Raw genomic sequence first — 27,258 nt, forward strand, 5'->3', positions numbered from 1 at the left:
AAAGTAGGCCTGGACCACCCTACTCAACATGGTGGCCACTACTACCCTCGCCAGGACAAGCTGACTGAGAAACGAACACAATTAACGAACCATCGTAGCATGAAGTATATTATATACTTCTCAAATTTAAATATAGAGTATATCATGCATAGATGGGTAGATGGAGTTGTGGCACAGAGGATTGTGCACTCTGCTACAATCCCGGTGACCTGAGATTGATTCTTGGACACAGCTAACATCAGTGACAAGTGATATAGAAACTTCCCCCACCCCTTCCACCCTCCCCTCCATTACCAACTCACTCTGACCGGCGTTATGGTCTAGCAACCCCGATGACCGATTAGCATGGTTGGCTACGTACGGTGCGAAAGAAGTTCAACATACATACATGACCGACACACCTTGGGGAGGGCTTCATCCATGAGTGGATTCACGCAGGGATACCATTATTTGTAGATAATACAAGTGTTAAAGCATTCTACATAATGTAACATTACAGATATTTTATTGTGCAATTGTCAGTGGGGCTTTGCTAAGCAGCTGGATATGTAACTTATTCGAATATAAATGGTAAAACGTTACTCACCTTATAAACATGCCTTTTTTATGTGTGTACGTATAAGTTGAGTAAAGTTTTACCAATCTCATAACAAAGTTGTTATCTTTCAACGACCACTCCTGGCGTCACGTTGATTTTAGTATTGGCCTGATTCTGTCTGTGATTGGTTAGAGTCTGTGACATGTAGCTTATTCCAGTGTAAAACAAATGCTCCATTTCCTTAAATTCATGTATTCCACAAAATATGACGAGCATACTTCATACGTCTGAATCCTGTGATTAGAATTCGTGATTCGGAATTATATATACACCTTTTTATACATTTATGTTCCCAAACAACATTTTATTAGAATAAATGGCACTCATCGAAATACGAGAGTGCATTGGAAACTCATTATTTAAGTTACAAAGTTAAATGTGTTTGGAGCGGTTGGGTGGGTCAGGTGTCTGAGAACTCAGCTGGCGGCGCTGGGTCTCTGGGTATTAATATGAATTTCAGGAGCTTGTTGGTAAACTGGGTTCTTAGAACAATAACAAAAAAAAAATCATCGTTGGGTTGTAACTTAATTTGGCAAAGCATTTCCAGCTTACAAAATTTGACAGCTGCTAAAAGAACCTGTCTCAGGGGTTGGACATGTGGGAAAGTTCAGTGCCCTCTAGTATATATGTATGTGTTGAACTTCTTTCGCACTGTACGTAGCCAACAGTGCTAATCGGAGGTGCGAGGGAAGGACAATAAACTAAACACAAAAAGCAGTTTTCAAGAAATTAGTTTTCAGTCTAGATTTAAAAGTGCATAGCTCCAGTGGCTCCCTTATGTAACAAAGCACTTCCACGACGACTTGAGACTAGTGTCTTATTATGAACAATTACTGCACAGCTCTGCGCTCTCTTCCCAGATGGTTCCGCGCCCTTTCTGTCCGTCGTAATGCGCGCGCTCCCTCGTCCTCTGTTGCGTCTCTCTCTCTCACGCTCGCCACTGGCTGGCGGCACACGGGGAGTAGAGAGGGCTTCGCCGGCGGAGGTCGCCACGTGGCCGGTGGCGAGACGAGGTCGGCGAAGATGAGAGTCCGGACTCCAGGCTTCCCACACCGACCCCGAGTCCTCTCACTGCCTCTCCTTATATTGCTCTCGGCGGAGCTCGGCTCCGCCTCTAGCCACGCCCCTCGTAGAACTTTCTCGATGCTTCCCGAACGTACTCACGAGCTCCGCCCATTACCTTTGGTCCAGATGGAACCCTGCCCTCTGATTGGATATGAGTAACCCAGCAGTGCCTGTGCAGCCCTTCATCGTCCCTTAGGTGGCGCTCTCTCATTACACTTATATCGGAAGGAAGAGTGTTCCAGACGGCTGCAGAAGCGCATCTGAACATATTCGTTCAGCAACCGCAAGCCAATGCAGCACAGCGAGCACTGAGATGGACATGGTCGGATGATAGTGTGTGGATGAAAGAGATTACTTTAAGGCAGGGGTGGTTTCAACAAATGTGTATCCCGTCGGAAGAATAGGCGTTAACACACCCCCTGCTTTATGATATCCCGGAAAAAGTTCTATGGTAACTCCTTCTACGGACTGTTCCCTGAACGATGTGATGCACGCTGCTCTATGAGAGTTTAGTTTGTTGTCCTTCCGCCCGCACCTTCGACGAGCGTTGTTGGCTACATAAGAGGTTCAACACACATACATGTCGTGATACGATGATTGGAATAAAACTGAAAAAGAAACAGACCACGGTACACGTGTAATGTAAAAACCAACGGTTGTTTGCGTCTCTCGCCACGTCGTCGCCGTCAGGTTCGAGAAGGGGCGCATCTACACGTACATCGGCGAGGTGGTGGTGTCCGTGAACCCGTACAAGCAGCTCAACATCTACGGCCCCCAGGTGGTGGAGAGCTACAAGGGGCGCGAGTTGTACGAGCGGCCGCCCCACCTCTACGCCATCGCCGACGCCGCCTACAAGGCCATGAAACGGCGCAGCAAGGACACCTGCATCGTCATCTCGGGTGCGTTCGCACGATGCGCCGCCCGCCACTGTTAAACTTAACAACTACACTCATGGTCGACACTAATAAAACTCTATATACAGTGGTACCCCGGAGATCGAACTTAATTCGTTCCAGAAGGTCATTCGAACACCGATTTGTTCGAACACCGAAATAATTTTCCCCATAAGAATTAATGTAAATGACATGAATTGGTTCCAGACACAAGGAATCTCTCATTATAAAGCATTTTTACACGAAGTTTACAGTAATTACATGCATAAAATCATTAAAAAAACAAGAAACACAATAAATAAATTGAATAAATGAATACATATATGGAATAAATGAAATTAATGAACATTGAACTTCACTTTACCTGTAGTAAGGAGAGTTGATGGCTTGAGTGCAAGGTGGTGAGGAGGTGGAAAAACCTGTGTCTGGGCAAGCGTCATGCACGCTGGCAATACGCGTCTCAGCCGTATAGGTTCTTTCAAGTCGCGATTGCCCGTTTGACCTCCGAATTTCGTTCGGTTTCCAGGGTATCCACGTTTTACTGTATATAAAAATTTAAGGTTTTATTTTACGAGGTAAGGCCCACTGCGTTAGAAAGCTTATTTCTCAGAAGCAAACCTGGCCATCACAAATGATGGCTCAACGAAGTGGCTTTTCATCACGTGGAAATTTATATTTGGAAGCCACTGGACCTACGCACTTTTAAATCTCGATTGAAAACAAATTTCTTAAAAGCTGATTTTTGTGTTTAGTTTATTGTCCTTCCCCCCACACCTCCGATTAGCATGGTTTGCCACGTACAGTGCAAAAAGAAGTTCAACATACATACATACTTATAGCAGCCAAATACTCTGAATTGCATGTTTCCAAATATGGAGGGAAAATCCACACGACCGCAGGGAAAGAGGCATGCAAACTCCAAACATACAGGCATCAGAGTCGGGATCGAACACCCACGACCTTTTGAATACCAGGTGAGGTAGTAAACGAAACCTAAAACAAGTCTACGAGGTTCATCTTCTTGGTTCTTTCGGTAAAGTCACGTAGAAGGGAAGTAATAAAATAATAAAAATAAAACATAATAAAATAAAATAATTCTCACGACGTTTCGGCTACAACGCAAGCAGCCGTCTTCAGGTGAAGAATGAGACACTACCAAGCTAGGAGCTTATATATAAGCTGGGTTGGAGGTGGAAGAGCGCCTTAACAAAAAGAATGTGCATATGAAGAGGAATTTAGCATATTCATGGAAAATGCGTAGGAGGTGGGCGGGGGGGTTTCAAAGTCATATTATGCCCATGCATTATGCAGGATCAGCAGCACCAAGGGAGGGTGCAGGGAGTAGCATTAACAAAGGAAAGGAATGTTAATAGTATGTAGCTGCAGTTACTAAACAACCACGTAGAAAACTAAAGTATAAACTACATAAAAAACTAAAGTATAAACTGCATAGCACCATCAGTATACTTACTATACTCTACAATAAGCTGAGTTACTTCTTCTTTAGTGCTGCCTAACGGCGTGTGCGACTTCACGATGATATTGGTCCCGGTCTAGCACGGCGTGTAGAGTTTGTGCTGTTGTTAATTGTAGCCATGTTTTTATGTTACTGAGCCATGTCGTTTTTGGCCGTCCTGGTCGTTTTTTCCCTTCGATTTTTCCTTCCAGGATTAGCTTTAATAGCTGGTATTTGTGGTCGTTTCGGGCAATGTGGCCTAGGTAGTAACACTTCCTGCTAATGATGGTCTTCAGCAGTTGCCTGTCAGTGCCCATATCTTGCAGAACTTGTGTATTGGTGGTTTTGGCTGTCCATGGGATTTTCAGCATTCTTCGATACAGCCACATCTGGAAAGCTTCGAGCCTTTTTGTTGCTGTTATTGTCAGTGTCCACGTCTCAACTCCGTACAGCAAAATTGACCAGATGTAGCATTTCAGTGATGTACTCAAGTTGCGGTCTGCAAGGAGTGTTTTCCATTTAATAAATGCTTGCCTTGCTTGTTCAATTCTGCTCTTGATTTCGACTTCATGGTTCAACTGATCGTCAATGATTACACCAAGGTATTTAAATCGGTGTACTTGTTCCAATGTTTCGCTACCAAGCTTGATTGTTATTTCGCTTGTAGTTCGGCTGACCTTCATAACCTTTGTTTTCTTTTTATTAATTCGTAAGCCCCATATTTGACTCTCTGTGGCAACCTCGTCCAAGATTTGTTGTAGGTCTTGTTCCGAATCGGCCAGCAGTGCAGTGTCGTCGGCATACCTGATGTTGTTGATGTATTGTCCATTGACTTTAATACCAATGTTTTTATCTGCTAGTGTTCGATCAAAAATCTGCTCCGAGTAGATGTTGAAAAGACTGGGTGAAAGTGGGCAGCCTTGTCGTACACCTTTTTGTATTGGTGTTGGGTCTGTCAATTCGTTGTCATATCGGAGTTGGGCTGTTTGCTTCCAATAAAGAGCAATGATGAAGTTGATGTCGTTTTTATCTAGTCCCAGTTGTTTTAATAGAGCTGCTAGTCGGTCGTGGTCGACTGAGTCAAAGGCTTTCTCGTAATTTATGAAGCAGATGTACACTTCTTTCTGATGTTCGTAGCATCGCTGTAGTAGTATCTGTAGACAGAAGATTGCTTCTCTTGTGCCTAGTCCTTTGCAGAAGCCAAACTGTGTGTTCTTCAATGCAGTTTCGCATGTGGAGCGTATGCGCTGTTGGATCACCTTCAGGAAGACTTTCAGCACGTGGCTCATCAAGCTTATCAGTCTGTAGTCCTCGCATTTCCGGCTTGTTGCTTTCTTTGGTATGGCCACAAAGATGGATTGTAGCCAGTCGGATGGAATTTTATTGCCATTGTATATTTGATTGTACCAATTAGTCAGTTGTCGTATGTTGTTACTGTCTAATAGTTTGAGCAATTCTACATGGATTGTGTCGGGCCCGCACGCTTTGCCTGACTTAGCTGTTTTGATTGCATGTTCTACTTCTGATGTTAAAATGTGTAGAGCGTCTTTCGACATCTGTTGGTCTTTTTCTGCAGGTGTTCTCATGGCGCCATAGAGCTTGTGTATATAGTTTGTCCAGGTGTCCATTTTTTCTTGTTTATTTAGGATTGGTTGGTTGTTGTCCGCATACAAGGTAGCTGTTGGGGCTGGTCTGTAGATGTTACCAGCTTCTTTGAGCTTCTTGTGCAGAGTAAAATTGTCATGTTTTTTAATTAGTTCTTCAATCTCGGCGCATTGTTCTTCCATCCACTTTTCTTTTGCCTGTCGGATTGCTTCTCTGATCTTCTGTTGCATTTGTTTGTACTTCTCCAAGTTGTTGTTTTTGTACATTCTTCGTTGGCTCATTAGATCGAGAATACAATGTGTCATCCATCGTTGTTTCTTTTTCGGTGGCTGATGTCCCAGCATGACTTCTGTTGTTTCTGTGATGCATTGTTTGAACGAGCGCCAGTACTCCTGAACATCTGCTGTTTCTGTTGTTATTGAGCGGATGCTATCGTTGAGATGTTGCTGTACTTGTCTTTTATCGGCGCTGTTCTTCAGTTTCTCCAGGTCTGCTCGTCTCGTCTTTGTACATTGTATTGATCGCAATTTGAGTCTTATTGTAGCTGTTACTGGGTTATGATCTGACGATATATCGGCTCCAGGGTAGGTTTTTGCTGTAATCACACTGGACTTAAACCTGATGTTAATTAGGATATAATCGATTTGGTTCCTGACGATGTTGTTGTCGGAGTCTTGCGGCGAGGTCCACGTGTACAGTCGTCGAGGTGGTAATTGGAACCACGTGTTAGCAATACTGAAACGTTGTTCTTGGCAGAATTGAACCAGTCTGTCGCCTCGTTCATTCCTTGTTCTTAGTCCGTGTTCTCCGACAATGTTCTGCATTCGACCGTGGCCAACCTTGGCATTGAAATCGCCGAGGATTATAGTGATGTCTTGCTTCTTCAGCGGCTTCAGCGTGTTGGTTAGTTGCTCATAGAACGATTCGATTTCATGATCTTGTTTATCTGCTGTTCGTTCTGATACTGGGGCAAAGTTGTTGACTTTATTCGCTAATTTCTTGTGTACTATAAAGGCGACACCGTATGTTTGTTTGGTGTTTTCTTCTCCTCCGGAGCAGAAGATGTGGTGTTCGCTCGATATAAACTTTTTTGTTCCAGGCCATTTAGTTTCGCTTAGACCGATTATGTTGATTTTAAGTCGATCCATTTCTTGTATGACATTGGCTAGTTTTCCTGCATGAAGTAAACTTCTAACGTTCCAAGTTGCTACTTTGAAAGGGTTCTTTGACACAAGCTCGGAGATTCTTAGCACCCCTGTCCTATTTAAAGGACGCCGATACTCAGGGCCTTTGTTGATTTTGCTTGTCATCATTGAAGTTTTCAAAGGGAGCAATAATCCAAGTAGTTTCCCGTTGCTTTCTTGGATCACCATTTATTTGAAAAGGTCATGTGGGGACCTTTCGAAACGGGTTTTGTCTGACGTCTCCATTGAAGTCTTCCCACCTTGGGTGACCCTTCTGAGAGCACTAGGCTCTCGACGGTATAGCGATCAGCTTCTCAGACGTACACAAACTCTCTCGCCGCGTTAAGGCACCGTTTCTCGAGAGTTACTAACAGCAAGTAATACATTACAATTCTACGTCGTAAAAATTATATAATATGCTTCCATCTAAACTTTATTCTCTTACATCACACGAGCATACACCGTACTATATACTGCCATAGATAAACCCAACATTAAATTATATACTGTATTGCTATGAACTCTCTGTGTTGCATTACATCACATTTCGATATTTTGCGAGGTTATTTAATTTTAGTGTGCCTTTCTCCTAATTTTCAAGCTTGTGTGCCGTGCCACGTCGTCATCTTACTTGCGCAGCAGCAACACGTTGCCGTCCACTCATTGATATGCTAATTTTCTCTGCCCCCTCCCTCTCTCCGTCCCCGCCCCCCCTCTCTATATTTAAGGGACCGTCACAGAAACGACCCCTCTCTCTGTGCCGATATGTGTCCTTGTGATGTCTGTCTGCTTGTATGTCTGTCTATAGTTTTCTAGTTAGATTTTTGTTGCTATTTCTTTTGTCCCTGATGATGATTGCTTGTGTTGCAATCGAAACGTCGCTATTATTTTAATTTATTATTTTATTTTTAGACGTGACTTAACCGAAAGTACCAAAGAATAATTCCTGCAGTCACGAAAGCTCCAAAATTAAGATTGAACCACTTCTACGGGGAAGTTTTAAGCTTATCTTTTTTCTCTCTCTGGCTATTTGTTCTCTCTGCCTGTGTCCTCTCTTTTGGAATTTTCACACTTAAATTCTAACTTAGCAATCTTTGAAATACGTAATCAACCAGGCTATGCGTTAATTGTGTGTTGACCGACTCTCTGTGTTGCATTACATCACATTTCGATATTTTGCGAGGTTATTTAATTTTAGTGTGCCTTTCTCCTAATTTTCAAGCTTGTGTGCCGTGCCACGTCGTCATCTTACTTGCGCAGCAGCAACACGTTGCCGTCCACTCATTGATATGCTAATTTTCTCTGCCCCCTCCCTCTCTCCGTCCACGCCCCCCCTCTCTATATTTAAGGGACCGTCACAGAAACGACCCCTCTCTCTGTGCCGATATGTGTCCTTGTGATGTCTGTCTGCTTGTATGTCTGTCTATAGTTTTCTAGTTAGATTTTTGTTGCTATTTCTTTTGTGCCTGATGATGATTGCTTGTGTTGCAATCGAAACGTCGCTATTATTTTAATTTATTATTTTATTTTTAGACGTGACTTAACCGAAAGAACCAAAGAATTATTCAACTAAAACTTTGTTAGTGCCAGCACATGCAGTGTAACTCACAGAGCCACACTAATAGCAGTGGATGCGTGGGGCAGATTGGGAGATTGTTGGTTTTAAGTGGTGTACAGCACACTTGAACGTAACATAGACATTTCCCCTTTTCTCTTGAGTTTGTTTTGATTTTTGGTTCAGTTCAGGGTCGACGCAGCAGCCAGCTCGGCGACGGTAGTGAGTGCCCCCCCCCACCAGCCCACCGCCCCCCCCACTCCACCCCTGCCATGCCTGCCATGGCTGCTGCTGTTATTGCCGTTGTTCGTAATGCCGTACATTTGCTGCGTGCCGGTTGGCAGGAGAGAGCGGGGCGGGGAAGACGGAGGCCAGCAAGCTCATCATGCAGTACATTGCCGCCATCACCAACCCCAGCCAGAGGCAGGAGGTCGAGAGGTCAGCTATGCCGGGCAGCGTTAAGCCACTTGACTTTCTGTGCATGTCCGAACAAAAGACCACACAGCATTGCCATTCATAATCAACGTTTTTGGGTTTAGATCGCGTTATTTATAAATGTGTCGTAACCCTCCACCACCCGACACGGCCAATCAGTAAAAAAGTGTCACATTGACAAAAGACAAATAGTTCACTGCTTTAGCCCACCGGTGTGTTGAAGCGTGAAACCACAACATTTACAATTTGAGTACGACGTTTCGCTGGTAATTGCATCCAGCAGGGCTAAAGCAGTGAACTATTTGTCTTTTGTCAACGTGACACTTTTTTGCTGATTGGCCGTGTCGGGTGGTGGAGGGTTACGACACATTTATAAATAACGTGATCTAAACCCAAAACGTTGATTATGAATAATATTGGTCGCGAAAGCCTATATGTTAATCATTGCCATTATCGTTGCAATTTCCAGGTTTTCCATGGCCAAGTCACTCTAAACCTCACTTGGATGATCACCCATGGATTGCCTGGTGTTGTAGGCGTGGAACTGAGAGGTGTGGTTAGGAGATGGCAGTGGCGATTTCTCCGGGTGCTCTAAAGTTTCCTTCCACAATAAGTCAAACTATCATTCGTGGAATTGGTCAAATATAGTAATGTAGCGCGACCACAGGGCAGTCCGGGCAAATGCCCAGTGGGCCTGGTCTATTCTGAAGGACAGTGGGCTGGTCTTGTGCGGGGACATTGCAAATGTGATCAAAGTAAAAAAGTATGTAAATTTTAGTTTTTTTATGAAAATATTTAATTACCTATGATGTATACGCTTCATTGCTTATTTATGCTCTCAGTTGGAAATTAAGTTTGCATATTCGGCAGCCCCAAAGATCCAGCCCCAAATGGGCCAATGATATCGGACAGCAAAATCATGCTAATACGTCACATCGCAAATCTAGCTAATATACAGTTTTTTGTGCAACCCACTTAAATAGAACAAAAAATAATGGCACATAGCCCAAATTTGGACCAATGAGTTTACAAATGCCTGGTCCGCCATGGTTGCATTTTTCATGCTGAGATTATCCGTGTCAGAATCCTAAATAACGACACAACATAAGCTTGGTTTCGAAGTTGTTTAATGCATGTTAAAATAGCAGCCATCTCGTTTCGGAAAAAAAAAATTCTGATCGTGCTGACATTCATCATACGGTTCAAGTTTGATTTCCTCGAGGCAAACCAAAGAGGAAGATAAATAATGAAAAACAATTCTCTGTCGGCTCTTGCTTGAGCAAGTCAGCGCAATGGGACCGCTATAGCATGTATGTATGTTGAATTTATTTGGCACCGTACATAACCAACCGTGCTTAGCGTAGGTGAACTAAGCTATGTTTTTTTATCTTACCAGTTAAGGCCCAATGAGCTACGTAGCTCTTTTTCAGAAGCGACCTGGCCACAAATGATAGCACAATGAAGTGGCTTATCACGTGGACATTTATAGCAGCCTAATACTGTTATCGCATGTTGATTCTAAATGTGGAGGAAAAAAAAAACAGAGGACCCAGAGGAAAAATCCACACAACCACTGGGAGAGAGACATAACATCTCCAAATATACAGATGCCAGGGTCAGGATCGAACCCACGACCTCCTGTATACACCAGGCAAGGAAGTTAGCATCTCACCACCGTGGCACACTCTCGCAAGCCGTGAGGTCCGGGAGCAGTGCGCAACCGATCGCAGTTAACGAAACACCGCACGCCGCCGCCTTCGCTCCCTGCTTGAGACACGAGCGGGCAGCAGCGCACCGCCACAAGTGAGGAAAAGAAAACAAACCCCAAAAACGGATTTTTGTTTTTTTAACGGTGGATGCCGCGTGTCCAGGGTTAAGAATATCCTGCTCAAGTCGAACTGCGTGCTGGAAGCTTTCGGCAACGCCAAGACGAACCGCAACGACAACTCGAGCCGCTTCGGCAAGTACATGGATATCAACTTCGACTTCAAGGGCGACCCGGTGGGAGGGCACATCAACAACTACCTGCTGGAGAAGGTGACACGCCCCTTGTCGCTCAGGCACACAATGGCCTACTTTTGCGAATGTCGCACGCGGATCTTGAGCGGCCAACTGTGCTGATCGTAGGCGTGGGACACAGGGATTGTGACTCTCACTCGAGCTGAGACGGGCGTTTGCGGCTCTTCCTATCGTCGCGCCCCTCTGGCCTCTCGGCACACGTACACACGAGGGAACTGCCAAAGGCGCTTGCAGCAGAGTCATTCAGAACGTTGTCGTAGCCTGCCGTGATGGTATTGTACATCAGTTCGACCGTGTGGTGAAATCTGTCAATTGCATCCGTCCAACAAGTTAAGAGCCGCATGGCTCACAGGGCTATACCTAATAAATGAAACTTGAAACTTGGTCTGTCTGCCCGTCCCCCTGTTGGTCTGTCCTTCTGTCCGTCCGTCCTTTCCTCTATCTGTCTGTTTATCCATCCGTCCGTCCATGTATTGTGGCTTTAGTGCTGCCGAAGGGACAGCAGGGTGTTGCCTGTACAGTATGCCTGTGTCTGTCGCTTAAATATACACGGGCAGGTGAGCTACATACATCAGTGTTCTTGTAGTTAGAGGTCATACCGAGGCAACGCCACCTCTGTTTAAGTAAATAACAAGTGACCTTCACTGTTTACCCTGCTCCGTCTCGTGCCAGGGAACTTTTAAATCCTTGACACTAAGCGCCGTTTTTATTGCGTACTGTCACTGCAGTCGCAAGGGGACCAGAGTTATGGGCATTAAGGTCAGACATTGCCATTGCTGCACCGCTCAATCGACTCGTGGTTCTCCAACTCGTAGTTCTTGTCGTTAAAAGCATTAAAATGTTTTTTTTCCCCGGCTCCCGACCGTTTTTTGTTTTCTTAAAAAGAAATACTCAGCCTAACAGCGTAGCAGCAAAAGCCACCATTTGGCACAAGGCGCGCAATTATCTAATGCCGTTTTGTAGGCACTACACGCCAGCCGCTGTGGGAGGTTGAGCAATCTTGTGGTTGATGATGCAACCGTAAACCCCAAACTGAATGCCATATATAGCTGTGTTGCCATGGAGGTCTGCAGTTTATATTTTATTTAAAATGTTTAGAGCTTGGTTTTCGCTGCGTTTTCGCGAGGTGTTTGCCAAGGTGGTGTGTTCTGAGTTTTGTTGACACACACACACAGCATGTGTACAAGCAGACCGTTTCCAGCAGGCGGGGGGAGGGGATCAGAGGCAAAGTTCAGAAACTGTTGCAATTTTAGGATCACCACGCTGTGCGCAATATATTGTAATTCTTTATTGAAAATACGGGCTGAGTGTGTAGCGTAAGATTTACGTGGTCGTGTTGAGAAATGTTCAATGTGCGTGAGATGGATTGAGAAGTGCATCTGCTCTCCCTTACCATGGAGACGCATGGCTCCTGACTGTTGCCACTCCTTGTATTTGACAAGTTGATTCAGGTTATATTTTGGGCCACTGATAAGTGGCAACGTCTGTGTGGTTTGAAAGATCATTGCATAGTCCTGACGACCCCCAAAGACAAAGATCCCCTGTTTAGCTTGACAGACTAATGTGGCAATTGCCGCTATTATTTAGAGAACCCTTCATCAATCCGCTGCTGGATAAAGGCCTCCTCCATAACTTTTCGGTTGTAGGGGATGTTTGACCATACTTCACCATGCTGGTCAGCGTGGCTGGGTGAAGGGTGGAGGGCACCCAGGACAGGTATGGATATCAGCCGTGGCCAGCAGTCACACTCAGACTTCCGAAGTTCAAAGCCCAGAGTGAGACTCATCGCTGTTAGCGAGGGCCCATTAAGGCCGGCACGGCACACCAGAGGGCGGTGTTAGCGAGCACCTATTAAGGCCGGCACACATATGTAGCCAGCCTGTGTTGTTGGCGGCGTTGGCAACTTCGTACATGGGGCTCCTTTGTTAATTCTCACCTGCCAAAAAAAATAAAATCGGGACCTAGTAAATTCCAGCAACAACGCAACCTTAAGCCTCAGGAACTCGTTACACAGTTGCGTGCTTGTGTCTGCCAAACGACACGTGCAGTGGCTGTATAACCAGAAGCACCCAGTCTGCACATGAATGGGGGGGGGGCTATGTTACACGTGGTTAGAGAAGCCCGTGCACCGTGAAAGTGGGGGGCAAGACGTGGGGGGGGGGGGGGAGACTGTAACTGGAGATGGAGCTGAAATGTACAAGTGAAACGTTGTGTTCATGCATCGATGGATGTCGATCCTCGAGTTTGCAACGTTGATTGTGTTTTTTTGCCAGTTTGTGTGTTTGTGTTTAATAATTTCACATTTCCGCCTGTTAGTCCATGAGCCCAGATCAGTTATTTAATTCGTCGGTACCACCCGAGGTGGCATAAGATTCGTGGTGACAATTATTTTACGTGGACAGCAACAGTGAATTGCGCGATGACTATTTGAAATGAGTGGGTTATCAACAGTTAACTGGTAGTAGCCGTATGAATAAATTGGTACCACTAACTTTAAGTAGTACAAATCTTTTTGCCCTGGCCCATGGGACATCATTCAGCACAATGTTCACACAATAATTGATTCCCTATCGAATTACGACAGTGAATTCAACACCCGGGGTTGGCAGGCTGGGAGGTTGTCAGGTTGGTGTGGTGGTGGGGGGGGCTGGTGATTTGTGGAGCTATTGACCCGGTCTGCTGTTGTTGTTGGTGTGACCTCATGCTCGTGTGTCGTGTCATCGCCTCCTCATTGTGTTTCTAGTCCCGGGTGATCTTCCAGCAGTCGGGGGAGCGCAACTTCCACTCCTTTTACCAGGTATTGCTTGACGTGATGGCCTACTCTCAGTGTTTCTGTTGCGCGTCGTCGCTTTAAGATGTTCTCTGTTCACATTTAGTTTGTTGCGGTTGCACCCGACTCAAGAGCCGCATGGCTCACGGGGCTTATACCTAATCAATGAAACTTGAAAGAAAAAAAACTTAAATAATAACTACACATTCTAGTCGCCCCCTCTGCAAGCTTGTTTTTGTTCTCACCTTTTAATATATTCGCATATAACAGACGTCACTCCGCTGATGAGTCTGTGGGAGTTGAAACTGGGTCCAGAGTTGTGGCCTGCTTTTTAAGCAAATGCTTCTGCAAAGCACTTGTCCAGCAAGGGACGTGCACTCAGGCTCGTGGACTAAAATTTTAATTCTAGATTTGAAGCTTTCGTGACTGCAAGGATTCATATTCTTAGGTTTTGTCGGTAAAGTAATTTTTTTATTTAATTTTATTTTTATTTTTATTTTACTTTTATTAATTTTAAAATTTAAATGTACACGGCCGCAAGTTGGGGGCACAGCGGCTCGACGAAGAAGATGACGGTCCCCCTTTCGCCGTCGTCGCAACGTCTCGATTATCATCAAGACAGAGGCCTGGGGTTCGCCAAATCACAGGCGGTTTCATAGTCTCCACCTCGTTTGCGTTCCAAACGTTAAGTTCCTATGCCATGAGGCGGACCTCATTTACGTCTTGTTTATTCTATTACGTGTTATTCCACTTGCACATTGAACGCCTACATTCCCCGGAGTTATCCCCTTTCCTGAATTAAAAACAACAACCACAACCGAACACATTTGGCAATGGTGCTGAACCGAAGAAGAAAAACCACTCATAACGATAGATGTTTTGGGAATTCCCACGAAAGAGGGCCCATTGCCTGAAAACGTCCCCCGTTATTTGCGAACTCCTTGTTTGTGTGTTTGCGTGTTCTTCGCGAATGCGCGTTGAGGATTTAGCCGCTTCGTGCTTTGCGAAACTGCATGAGCACGCTCCCGACGTTTTTAACGTCGAATTTGCAGAACGGGCAATTTCTGTGGCGGGTTTGACCGAGGCGCGCGTAGCCGCTGACTGTGGATTTGTGTTTTGGGTCTCTGCTGGTTGAGTGGCGCAGATGTTGCAGGGAGGTCAGGACCAGCTGCTCAAGTCGATGCGCTTACAGAGAGACATCTCACGATACGAATACCTCCGCCAAGGCAACACGGGCAAGGTATGGTGAGATGTTAACGACCTCACCTGGTATACAGTAGTTCATGGGTTCGATCTGGACCCCTGGCGCCTGTATATTTGGAGTTTGCATGTCTCTCTCCCCGTGGTCGCGTGAAGTTGTTATGTAAAAGTGTTGCCTCCCAGTCCAGAGTGTGTGCCTGCGTGTTGAACACTACATATGCACAGCCTTGCTTGCCAATTCACTGCTAGATGAGTACCTCCCTATGACGTGGGGGTTATTCCACAATAGTTGACCGCACCATTCAGTGATCGTTGATGGAGGCGGTGAGCATCGATGCTGAAGCATCGCAGTAAGAAGATAGATTTTGTTGCGCTGCCCTCTGCTGCCCACCACGTAGCACCACTGGCCCTATGGCGACCTAATTGTAGAGGGTGGCCGCCCATCCAAGCACTCTCCAGGCTCAGGCATGCTTAGCCTCCGAGATTTGACGAGATCAATCGCATTCCAGGTGATTTGGTCAAATGGCATTTGCACAACTGCTCACAGGACTGGGCAAGCGTTGGGAATGTGTCAGCGAGTGAGATTCACCCGATGGCACCACTAGGGACCGATATAGAGGCGGCAAATGGTAAGGCACCGGGACCGTGTTATCAAAGGGCTGGTGATGTCGTTTGGGTTACGTTTGTGTGCGTGAGTCGTGCACGTACAGCTGTGCGCGTGCAGCTGCGCGTGTGCATGTGCAGCTGTGTTTGTGCGGTTGGCTCGGCCTAAAGGGCATCGGTGACGGTCATCGGTTTCTGGGCTTGAAATGCGTGAGATGCGCGCGTTGTTGGCGTGTTGGCTTGTTTTTATTGCTTGGGGGCTGATAGCGCGTACCACGTGTTCAATGCTTGTAACGTGTGGTGTGTAGCCTCGGCCCATTGGAAAGGGTGCAATGACCTGGGCAGGCGACGCTGCAGTCGGAACGCTCTGCTCGCGATCGGAAAGTTACCGGATCAAATCCTGGTTGCGGGGAGATTCGCTCAGTCCATCATCCCAACGGGGTTGATACATTGACTACCACTCAGTGACAACTCCTGCAATGGATATTTTACTGTGGTGCCCCCCTCACCCACCCCCGTCCAGGTTGTGTGCTGAAGGTCAGGCACTCCGCGACAGTGTTGTTATTTTTAAGTATCCAACGTGTGTATGCTCAATTTCTTTTGCACCATACGTAGCCAACCGTTGCTAATCGGAGGTGGAAGGACAACAAACTAGACACACACTACACTGATGTTTTTTAAAGCAGTTGTCCTCTAATGTAATTCGCTTTGTTCCTCTCTGGCTCGGATTCTGCCACCCGGTTCCTTCTTTATTACCTTCGTGCTCTTCACGCGCGGCACCTTGGGACACTGTGAGAGGCGTCCTAAGTAATCACAAATTATTATTACGACCATGGTTATGATACATTACATCAACTCCGCTGACTCAGGGACCACCTATGAAGTGCCACCCCAAATAGAATTTTTTAACAACTTCACTTATGAATATACGTTTTAGAATCACTGGTTATCTATTTTTTTTTTGCAGTCTCCTTTCTCAACCGTGAAGCCCCACGTAGAGCTGAATGGGGCCATGCAGCACAGATGTAATTTCTGCGCTGTCAGCCAGCCCGTGAGGGTGTCCTGGTTGCCCTCTGCTGCGCCAAACTTTTAATACCCAAAACCATTAGTCACCGGTTTCACATTTTTTTAGGAACTATTTTTCTTATAATCGGAGTAAGTTGAAACCGTGAGGCGAAAAATAGGCACTTGTGGGCTCATAGGGCATTGAGAAGGAATGCAAGGGTGGTGGTGGCAGCGGTGGCAGCATTGGTTGCGTACGTGGCCTGTAATCCAGTGCTGTCGAGGCGTACGAGGTTTGCTGAATCACCGCACTTAATGTTACAAAGCTCATTTCCTGTAGGCGTTCAGGAGGTGCCATACACTGGCTTCTCAGGAGAAAGTGTGGATTAATATCTGTATGGGATAGAGCGTTGCCTCCTCACACGTATTGGTTTTCTCTGTTTGTATAAATGTAGGAAATTATTTGCTGCAAACATCTTCATATATATAGAGGACTGCAGAGCTTTGGCAATTGTTTGTGCCGGCTTACCGCCTGGCTGCTTTCCAATCTTCTCTGCGGTACCGCAGTGATTGTGAGATGTAATTTGCATGAATGAGACCATAAAAAACTACGCACTCATAATTATTATGAGTGGCTTCCTGGCCCAAAGAGACGGCGGCAGTTACTACATTTACTTATTATAATTCACTGCTACATTTCCACGCGATAAGCCACTCTGTTGAGCTATCCTTTGTGGCCAGGTCGCTTCTAAAAACGAACTATGGAGCTCAGTGGGCCCTACCTGGTAAAATAAAAAAAGTTAAAATCAAATGCACGGTGGTCTCCTATCCAAGCACTATCCAGCTCAACCCCCTGATGAGATTTGGCGCATTTGCTAGGGATTGGCGCATCCCCAAGGGCTTGATTGTATGTGTGCTGTGTACACATATTTAAAATGTCTTGCATTTCAGATGATTAACAATGCAAAACAATTACCCAATACGGATTTAAAATGCATGTACATACAACCTCATCTCCGATGCTGTACACTGCACCTGATATTTTACAGCCTGGCAGAAAGATTTTCACAATAATTTGTTTTTATACGTGTGCGTAATTTGAGCACGGGACGCATAGTTGATTACCGTGAAATACCTGGGTGGAAAATTACTGCGCTAGTCGGTGAACGTTGCGTCGGTGTCTCGCTTCCTTCGACAGGAGCCCGGAATAAATGACAGCGGGGAGTTTAAGAACGTGGCGGAAGCGATGAAGGTGATCGGGTTCCAGGCGGACGAGGTGCAGACCGTTTACCGCATCCTCGCCTGCATCCTGCATCTGGTGAGAGAAGGCCGCCCGGCAGCGCCTCCCAGGGTTTCAATTTCCTCACTCGTCAGTGTATACCGAGTCGCTGGTGTCGACTGGAGGAGGCGGTAAGCGATTGGTAGTGGCCACAGCCACAGTAGTGAGAGGCGTACAGGATGTGCTGTGCCGGGTGTGGAAAATTAGTCCGGGTGACAGACCCGGGTGAAATGATGCCCTGCGGGTACCTCGCTTGCTGAGGTGGCAAGGAGCCCCTCACCTGCTATGCAGGAGGCCATGGGTTCGATCCCGGTCCCCGACGGTGCCTGTTGTATATTTGGAGTCCGCGTGTTCTCTCGCTCCCTGTGAGCACGTGGGTTTTTTCTCCGGGGTCCTCCAGTATTGCCCTCTACATTTACATTACGCGGCTGCTACTATGAATGCCCACGTGCGATGGATGATATAAGCCACTTCGATGGGCTATCATGTGTGGCCAGGTTGCCTCTGAATAAGCCCTAATAGCTCGGTGGGCTTTCACTGATATATATAATAGTTTAAATAGTCGTTGGACAGGCTGACCACTTTCACAAAATACAGAGTTGATGGAACTGGATGCATTATGCACTCATAAAAGAAAGAAAAGGGGCTGGTGTATTCCGGTGGCTATGCTAGTGTCGACCGCTGACACGCTGGCTTTGAATTTGAGTGGGCTCGTGCTATGAAGCCAGGTTCTCGAACGTCACGAGTATCCACGCAGCGATGTGTTCACGCGTGCATTCAAATGAATTTGCACGCTCACAATGCATGCATCGTATTGTGCTTGTGATAACTGCGTGAGATTCATCTTCTTGGTTCTTTCGGTAAAGTCACGTAGAATGGAAATAATAAAATAATCAAAATTAAACATTATAAAATAATTCTCACGACGTTTCGGCCACAACGCAAGCAGCCGTCATCAGGTGAAGAACAGGTCTGTCGATAAGACAGACCTATTTTATTATGTTTTATTTGTATTATTTTATTATTTCCATTCTACGTGACTTTACCGAAATAACCAAGAAGATGAATCCCTACAGTCACGAAAGCTTTACATCGAAATTTGCGTGAGATTCGTATATACATTGTGCGGAATGGGTTCCTGTGACCCCTGAAGCGGATATCACGATCCTTTTACGTGACCTCTGATCTAGCTGGATTTTATCCAAATCGCGTAGAAAAGCAAGTTCTAAAGCGATGAATTACGTGTGGAGCCGTGAGACTATCAACTAGCAAGCCTTGCAACTCTGGTTAATCACACGTGAACACTCTGACCTCACAGCCACACGGTCGCCTCGACGTTTCGGTTACCCCCCACACCCCCCACACACCGCAGGGAGACATCAAGTTTGGGTTCGAGGAGGAGGCGGTGGTGATCACGGACGACCGGATCGTGGCGGTGCTCGGCGAGCTGCTGTCGACCAGCGCCGAGGCGGTGGAGAAGGCGCTTCTGTACCGCACCGTCTCCACCAACAGGGAAGTCATCGACAAGGGGCACTCCGTGCAGGAGGCCGGCTACGGGCGAGACGCCCTCGCCAAGGTAGCCCTGGCGCTGACATCCCCACCACCGCTGTCAGCACCACCAGCATCAGCACCACCAGCACCACTATCACCACTGTCAACATCACCACCACCACTGTGAACACCACCACCACTGTGAACACCACCACCACTGTGAACACCGCCACCACTGTCAATACCACCACCACCACAACTGTCAACACCACCACCATTATCGACACCACCACCACTACTGCCAGCACCACCACTGTCAACACCACCACCACAACTGTCAGCACCGCCACCACCATTGCCACTGTCAGCACCACCACCACTACTGCCAGCACCACCACCACCACCACTGTCAGCATCACTACCACGACTGTCAGCACCACCACTGTCAGCATCACCACCACCACCACTATCAACACCACCACCACCACCACTGTCGGCATCACCACCACCACCACTATCAACTCCACCACCACCACCACTGTCGGCATCACCACCACCACCACCACCACCCAGCACCACCGCTGCCAGCACCAGCACAACCACCACTGCTTTGTCCACGGAAGGGTTATTGCAGTAGAAAATGGAGCACACTTGGAATCCTGTGGCTGGCTTAATCTGTTAATGTATCAGCCTGCTGTGATCATCTTTTATTGAATGCAATTAAAGTGTGCCCTCCTCTCTTCGTCTTACGCCCGCTGGGTGTGATTCACCCTTGTGCCAGGACGTCTCACAACAACACGCGGTGTCCCACCCCAACACATGGTGTCCCACCCCAACACGTGGTGTCCCACCCCAACACATGGTGTCCCACCCTAACACGTGGTGTCCCACCCCAACACGTGGTGTCCCAGCTCCAGTGTCCCACCATCCGGTGTCCCAGTGCGTGGTGTCCCAGCTGTAGGTACTCAACGACGCTGAAGACTACTTTTTTGTGTGCGCTTGGCAGCAGCCGTTGACACAAATATCCATTGCTGCACATTTAAAACTAAACTATGAACATTTTTTTATTTTACCAGGTAAGTCCCACTGAGCTGTACCGCTCTTTTTCAGAAGCGACCTGGCCATCACAAATGAGATAGCAGCGAAATAGTCGAAACGCGTGACGTTGATTCTAAATGTGGAGGAAAAACCGGAGGATCCGGAGAAAAATTCACTCCACCACGGGGAAAGAGACACGCAAACTCCAAATATACAGGTGTCAGGGTCAGGATCGAACCCACGGCCTCCTGCATACCAAGCAAGCCAGATAACATCTCCTAGCTACCGCAGCGCCAATTTATTCGGTAGCCAATCACATGCATCCCCTCGCGAGTGCACACCCCCCCCCCCTGCCTAGCTTGTGCCGGCATTGCTATTACCTCGGGGCAAATTCCGCTTGCGACCGGTCAGCATTTTGCTTTCTGTTTGTACAGAGCGTACACTTGGCAAACGCTGACCCTCCGTCAGCCGCCATGATCAAACGGTGGGGGACCCCGCGGATAATAGGAAGCGCATGTCAGTAGCTATAGTTGGCTATCTATGTATGATGGAACATAATCAAAATAAAACCAACCCATCGTAACCGCTGCACAGTTTCCTGCGTACGTGCACCGCGGCTGACTGAGCCCCATGCGTGGGGAATTTGCATATGCGAGGAGAGTCCTGCATTGGGTCGGGTGTCCGTGGGTAACTCACGGTTCACCCGTGGGTCACCCAAGGGTAACCTCGGGTCACCCACGGCTTACCCGTGAAACGAGTTGGAACCGAGTAGCTTGTTACAGATTCCCGTTGGGGTGAGGATCAGATGTGGCGCGGTGAACGTGACGCGAACAGCAAGCTGTCAACACGGCGTGATTCCAACTCGCCGTGCGGGTACCCGACCCCTCGCAGGAATATCCACACGAGCAGGCAGCCCGCCGGAAGTCCAGCCTGGCCTTTGGCAGGCCCAGAAATCGCTCTGGCTATACACAGCGGAGTGGCCCTTCTGGTATAAACGAGCATGGATCTCCTCAGGGAGAGCTGATGTTTGTTCCCGCAAGCGGACGCTCGCTCGAGTTCGGTGCCGCGTTACTCTCGATGGCGCGTTGGAAAGTACGCCATCTGAAAATCAAGGGATGTAGACTAATACGCACAATTGTGGTCCAATTGTACATACGGGAGAACCAGTGTTTAAAAATATTGGAACAAATATTGAGGGCAACGTATTCACTGGCACGGGTACCCACACTGGTCAGAAATTCCAACGCAGATGTCTATCTAGAATGCCTCTTGAGTGAAAACTACCGGCACAAACGGCCATTAGCCACAAGTGTGCACCAAACATGGCCATAAACTCCCCTCTCTGCAGGATATGAATCATGCCCATTGTGTTTGAGTATTTTATATATATAAGCTGTAAGGACACCCGTTTGCTAATCTTATCAGGCATTGCTTGGCAGTTATCAGCTGTGCGTGATTGATAAGCCTCGATCGTGTGTTGGAGTTGTGACGAGCCGGCCCCGAGTTTGACGAGCGCCATCGTGCGCGCGTGGTGCGTGGTGCATGCGTGCGTCCGTGCAGGCAATCTACGAGCGTCTCTTCTGCTGGATCGTGAGCAAAATCAACTCGGTCATCGAGGTGAAGGACTACGACCCCCGCGTGCACGGCAAGAACACCGTCATCGGCGTGCTCGACATCTACGGCTTCGAGATCTTCGACAACAACAGGTGCCCGCTCTTGTTGGAGTCATCTCGTTCGTCAGGCTGTCCCATCATTGGGGAGGGGGGGGGTGACAGAGACAGCGTTGATTAATCCCCCCCCATTCCCAAATGAGCAAACGAGTGGCCAAGAACCGTGGTCGCCAATTGCAGGTGTAACGATTGTGTCCATTAAAGATGGGTTGTTTCGCTCGCTTGACATGCAGGAACTGATTGGTTCATTTTTAAAGCCTCACCTCTTCTCCGTTGTCCATTCTCTTCCTCTTTCCCACCCCCCGCCCCTCCACTTTTCCCCTCCCCTCCCCTATCCTTTCCTAAGCCCTACTCACCACTCCATGCCCCAGCCATCTAAATCATTATTATTTTTATATCCACCGTTTTTTTATTATTATGTTCAACGCCTTGATCAAAGGCACTCTGTACAGAAAAAATAAGAAAAATATGTACCTGTGACCAAATCGCCCAGAAGGCACCCGATCTCACCAGATCTCATAAGCTAAGCAGGGTTGAGCCTGGATAGCGCTTGGGAAGTCTTCTTGCACGACCAGTCGCGAAGGGCTGCATGGTGGACAGCAGACGTGCAGGCAGTGCAGAAAAATCTAGTTGTTGTCCTGTACTTTCGATGGTGCCACATCTTTGCCGACCGCCTTTCAGGAAACTGACCAGCGCTGTGAAGTACGGTCAAATAACTTGATTGACCTAGACGGCATAGGGGAGGCCCTCATCCAGTCGTGGATTGACCCAAAAAAATATTGCAATTCATACACGGTGCGTGCTGTATGAAACGTAGTTGGTTAGTCCGCTTGAGGCACTGCTCTGTATCACGTTGCCAGTAAACTATTTGATTCCTGAGTGGAATCGCAAACTCTTAATTGTCACAACTCAAATATCAAATCGTGACAGGTGCGATTCTGCACCTGGTATAATTGTCATTATACCCGTCCCTTGGTGTAGACCAATCAGTTTCAAGGACAATGCATATATTATCATAGTGTGTTTTTGTTTGCATTTCGACTGCAAGTATTGTGGTTAATGCAGACATGAATCCTTGTAAAAAGGTTTCAGTTTTGTTGCCAGAAAAAAAAGGGGGAAAACCCTATTATTAACTGACAATCTAGTTAGGGCTAAGTCCAAACATGTCTGGTATTGTAAAATGATGCTTAGCAATTTCCCAAATGTCTTTGATGTATATTATCAATCGTTTTTGCTAATTGGACTTGTTATTTTTCAATATCCACTTTTTATTATGTTCTAAATGGATTCCACAATAGATGTAAAACGTCAAAAAATTATTTGCCAACTGTCATTATTGTATTTTATACTGGTACAATAAAATCTGGTTTAACATGCATTGCCCAATCAATCGAGCACAGCAATACACTCACTCAAACAATATGCTTTTTTATTAGAATAAAAAACATTACAATTTTGCCAGAATTCCTGAAACAAATGGCCGTCAAAACTCCTGACTGGAGAACGACTTCTGAGAACTACCAACAGTTGAGCGATCGCTGATCTCAAGGTGTGACTTGGGGCATAAGTTGTCGACACTTCCTGTAAATATGAAGGCCCAAGAAAGATCACGAACGAGGGCCTCATATGTAAGATAAGCAGACATTTTAAAACCGATGCTGGATCTAATGGGAAGCCAGTGCAGTGATTTTAAGAGCCGGGGGGTCAAGTGTTGTGAACGACGCACGCGAACGAGCACCCTGGCGACAACATTTTTAACCGATTCACAAATCACGAAGGCCAACAGATAAAGTTTTCGATTCATCTGAGAAACAAACAAAAGCGTGAACTGACATTTCAGCGTAATTATCTAGACGGAGTGCTTCTCAATTTGGCAATAACCCTCAATCGTCATCGTCATCATGATGATCATCATGATCATCGTCATCAAGATGATCAATGATAATGGGGGAAGACGAACTGTAAATGTTGTGGATTTACTCTCCAACACACCGGTGGGCTGAAGTAGTAACTAATTGGCGTTTTGGTTACGTGACAAATCCCTCACTAATTGGCTGTGTCAGGTGGTGGAGGGTTACGACACATTTATACGAATGCGATCTGACCCAAAAACCTTTATTATGAATTTTGACTTAAAGCTTTCGTGACTGCAGGAATTCATATTCCTGGTTCTTTAGGTAAAGTCACGGAGATAGAAAAAAACTTATATGAAATAATAAATAAATATTAAAAGCAAAAAACCCACGACGTTTCGATCACAACACAAGCAGTCTTCATCAGGCCTGATGAAGACCGTCGTGGTTTTTTTTGCTTTTATTATTTTTTACATTTATTTATAATTTTAATTTTATTTTATTTTCATTTGCTATCTACGTGACTTTACCGAAAGAACCAAGAATACTTTATTATGAACTGTGATTGTTCGGGCCCATTGTCACGCATGCTCTATAGACCTACAAAATGGCTCAGTAGCGACACCTACAGACACCTCGTGCACTGCCCGCGTGACTGCGGGAGGGCAAGGTGGGGGGGCATATTCTTAGGTTTTTTCGGTAAAGTCACGTAGATAAAAAATTAAAATTAATAAAAAGTAAAATAAAAATAAAATAAAAATCACGACGTTTCGGAGGCAACACAAGCTTCCGTCTTCAGGTGGAACCGTCACAGCACGATAGCTGTATCAAGTGAGAGAAATTCCAAGAAAACAGTCCTTATATATACTGGTTGAGGGTGGGAGGAGTCAAGGTGGGCCCTGAATATTATTTTTGTGAGGTTCGGTGCGGCTGAAGCACGCTGTTAGGAATGAGCCTTTGTTGTGTAAACCAGGTGCTCTGATCTGCCAGCTTGCACTGCACATTTTGCCGGATACCCACGAGGGAAAAATTAATGGACCTTGTTACATTTCCGCCCTCTCACCACCCCCGTCGCAATTTTCCACCCAACACAAATGTAGGCCTGTTCCCCAGGGCTGCGGCCCTGGGCAGCGTGGCTAGCCAGAGGTGCGTTGCCCCCCCCCTACCGCCACCACCTTCTAATAATAAACGTGGCCGAGTTTCTGGCCTCAATTTACAGGTACTTGCCTAAATTTACAGGTACCTCTGCCCAGAATAACGCTGTTGCCCTACTACTGTATATGAGGGCCTGATCTCCACCCGCCGATGATTATGAACGGGAGCCTGCAGGCCGTTTCGACAATTATCCTTCTCTCCTGCGCAGCAAGCTGTAACCGACTGGCCACTCGCTCGCTCGCTCTACCTCATGACATCGGGTTTATCCTTCAAGGGAGCCAGTCTGTTGTAAGTCTGTACATGAAGCTGAGGTTTTTTTTGCCATTTCAAGGAGATCCCATGGAACAGTGGTGGATAGAATTATATATTTAGCGTGTGTATGTGGCGGCATGCCGAGCACATTTGTGCCTGTTATAGAATTTCACCTTGTAAAGTATTTTAACTGTCAATTCCTGCTGCAGAACCGGGCGGCCGTGTGACTTGAACCGTTAACCCTTTGTATAAACCGGCCTTGACACTGGGTGCTTTAAACCCTTGGCTTTTTAGAGCTACAGTAGCTGTTCATTTACGAAAACAAAATCCATTCCTTGCCTGTTGCAACCAGTGTTTAAACTAAAATAAATATGCTGAAATATTATATACTGGCACAGGTTTGCAGATCGCACGTTCGAAAACTATTAAACAATTTTTATTTTTACCTAGTAAGACCCACTCAGCTATGTAGCTGATAAATTGTAGCTCAACGAAGTGGCTTATCATGTGTAAATTTATAGCGGTCAAATACTCTTAATACGTTATGTTTCAAAATGTTGATGGGAAAAACAAAGGACCCGGAGAAAAATCCACACAACCACTGGGAGAACACGAAAAGTCCAAATACACAGGTGATAGGGTCGAGATCGAACCCACGACCTCCTGCGTACCAGGCAATAGATTTAACATCTCGCCACCGCGGCACCCCCAATGATGAAACATGGCCACTGAGTCGGCAAAATGTGCTGAGAGTGGTGCAGCTTTGCAATCGCTGGCTCGCACCACCGCTGACAGAAGACACCCCACTATAAAGAGCTCTTGAGAGGGCCCCTCTAGAAAGTGTTTTTGGCCAGACGTCTTAGAAGAGGTGAGAGTCCCCGCACTTTACCCCACCACGTAATTCCATCTTTATTTATCCTGGAGAAATCCGACGAGCTGTGAAGCTCTTTTTTACATACATCCAGGAGGGGGTGGGTGGGTGGGGGGCGTCAGACAGTTATAACGACAAAAAGTACAGAAAACGACGATCGGAGTGCAAAGTGTAGGAAAGGAAAGCATAAGTACACTAATTGCCAAGATTGGGGAAGGCAGCAAAACAACAGCAAGAACAGCCCCAGACCACACCAAGACAACACAACACTGTCCCTCAGTAAAATTGCACTTTAACATTGATCTGCCGATTCACTAACTGCGGTGTATCCACTTATAATGCTCGGTGTACGTACGTATGTATGTTGAACTTCTCTCGCACCGTTACGTAGCCAACCGTGGTAATCCGAGGTGCGGGGAAAGGACAACAAACTAGACTCAAAATGCAGTTTTAAAGAAATTAGTTTTCATTCTCGATTTAAAAGTGCATAGCTCCAGCGGCCTCCTAATATCGGAAGGAAGAGCGTTCCAGACGGCCGCAGAAACGCATTTGAAAGCGTACAATGCAGTACCGTCTTTGTTCGATGGTTCGCCAGAAGCCGCTGCGATATTTGCACACAGCGTTGTAATACGGTTTTTTTTGCTGGAAGATTTGCTGGTTTATCCAGGATGTTTCTGTTGCACGTCGTCGCTTTAAGATGTTCTCTGTTCATATGTTGTTTGTTGCGGTTGCACCCGACTCAAGAGCCGCATGGCTCACAGGGCTATACCTAATAAATGAAACTTGAAATTGATGACCGGAGTTTGCATGATGGTTTATGCTCGTTGACAAGTTCAGCAAAGTATCATCTAACTACTGCTAGCTCTATGTATATATGTTGAACTTCTTTCACATCGTTACGAGCCAACCGTGCTACTCAAAGCTGTCGGAGGCCAAGGACAACAAACCAAACACACAAAACGCACTTCTAAAGAAACGAGTTTTCAATCTACATTATTTAAAAGTGCATCGCTCCAATGGCTTCCTAATATCGCAAGTTGGCCAGACGAGGGTGGTATTTAAAGAACCTGCCCCATCATTGCAACTGCCCCGCCGGGGGTACGGCTCAGCGTGCTCGCCGTTGGGCTGTGGTGGCACCTTGGGAGTCACCGCAGGGGGACGTGGAGGGGGATTGTTGACCGTTAAGCCGCGTCGTCACGGCTTTTGCGCGTCGGCTAGCGATGGCTCCGTTCTCTAAAAGCGCCCCGCTTTTGTGGCCATGTCT

General features: G+C 46.6%; 1 protein-coding gene across 1 annotated transcript in view; it reads left to right on the top strand.

Moving 5' to 3' along the window:
* The window catches only part of MYO1D (myosin ID), a 144,785-nt gene that overhangs the window by 36,649 nt on the left and 80,878 nt on the right, over positions 1-27,258 (top strand). The window contains exons 2-9 of the mRNA XM_078859070.1: positions 2,354-2,562; positions 8,701-8,794; positions 10,663-10,828; positions 13,554-13,607; positions 14,725-14,820; positions 17,584-17,703; positions 19,037-19,240; positions 21,754-21,899. Of these exons, the coding sequence (XP_078715196.1) occupies positions 2,354-2,562; positions 8,701-8,794; positions 10,663-10,828; positions 13,554-13,607; positions 14,725-14,820; positions 17,584-17,703; positions 19,037-19,240; positions 21,754-21,899 (1,089 nt within the window). The remainder of the gene's footprint in view (positions 1-2,353; positions 2,563-8,700; positions 8,795-10,662; positions 10,829-13,553; positions 13,608-14,724; positions 14,821-17,583; positions 17,704-19,036; positions 19,241-21,753; positions 21,900-27,258) is intronic.

The sequence above is a fragment of the Lampetra fluviatilis genome, chromosome 1 (assembly GCF_964198595.1).
Source record: "Lampetra fluviatilis chromosome 1, kcLamFluv1.1, whole genome shotgun sequence".
Taxonomy (NCBI): Eukaryota; Metazoa; Chordata; class Hyperoartia; order Petromyzontiformes; family Petromyzontidae; genus Lampetra; species Lampetra fluviatilis.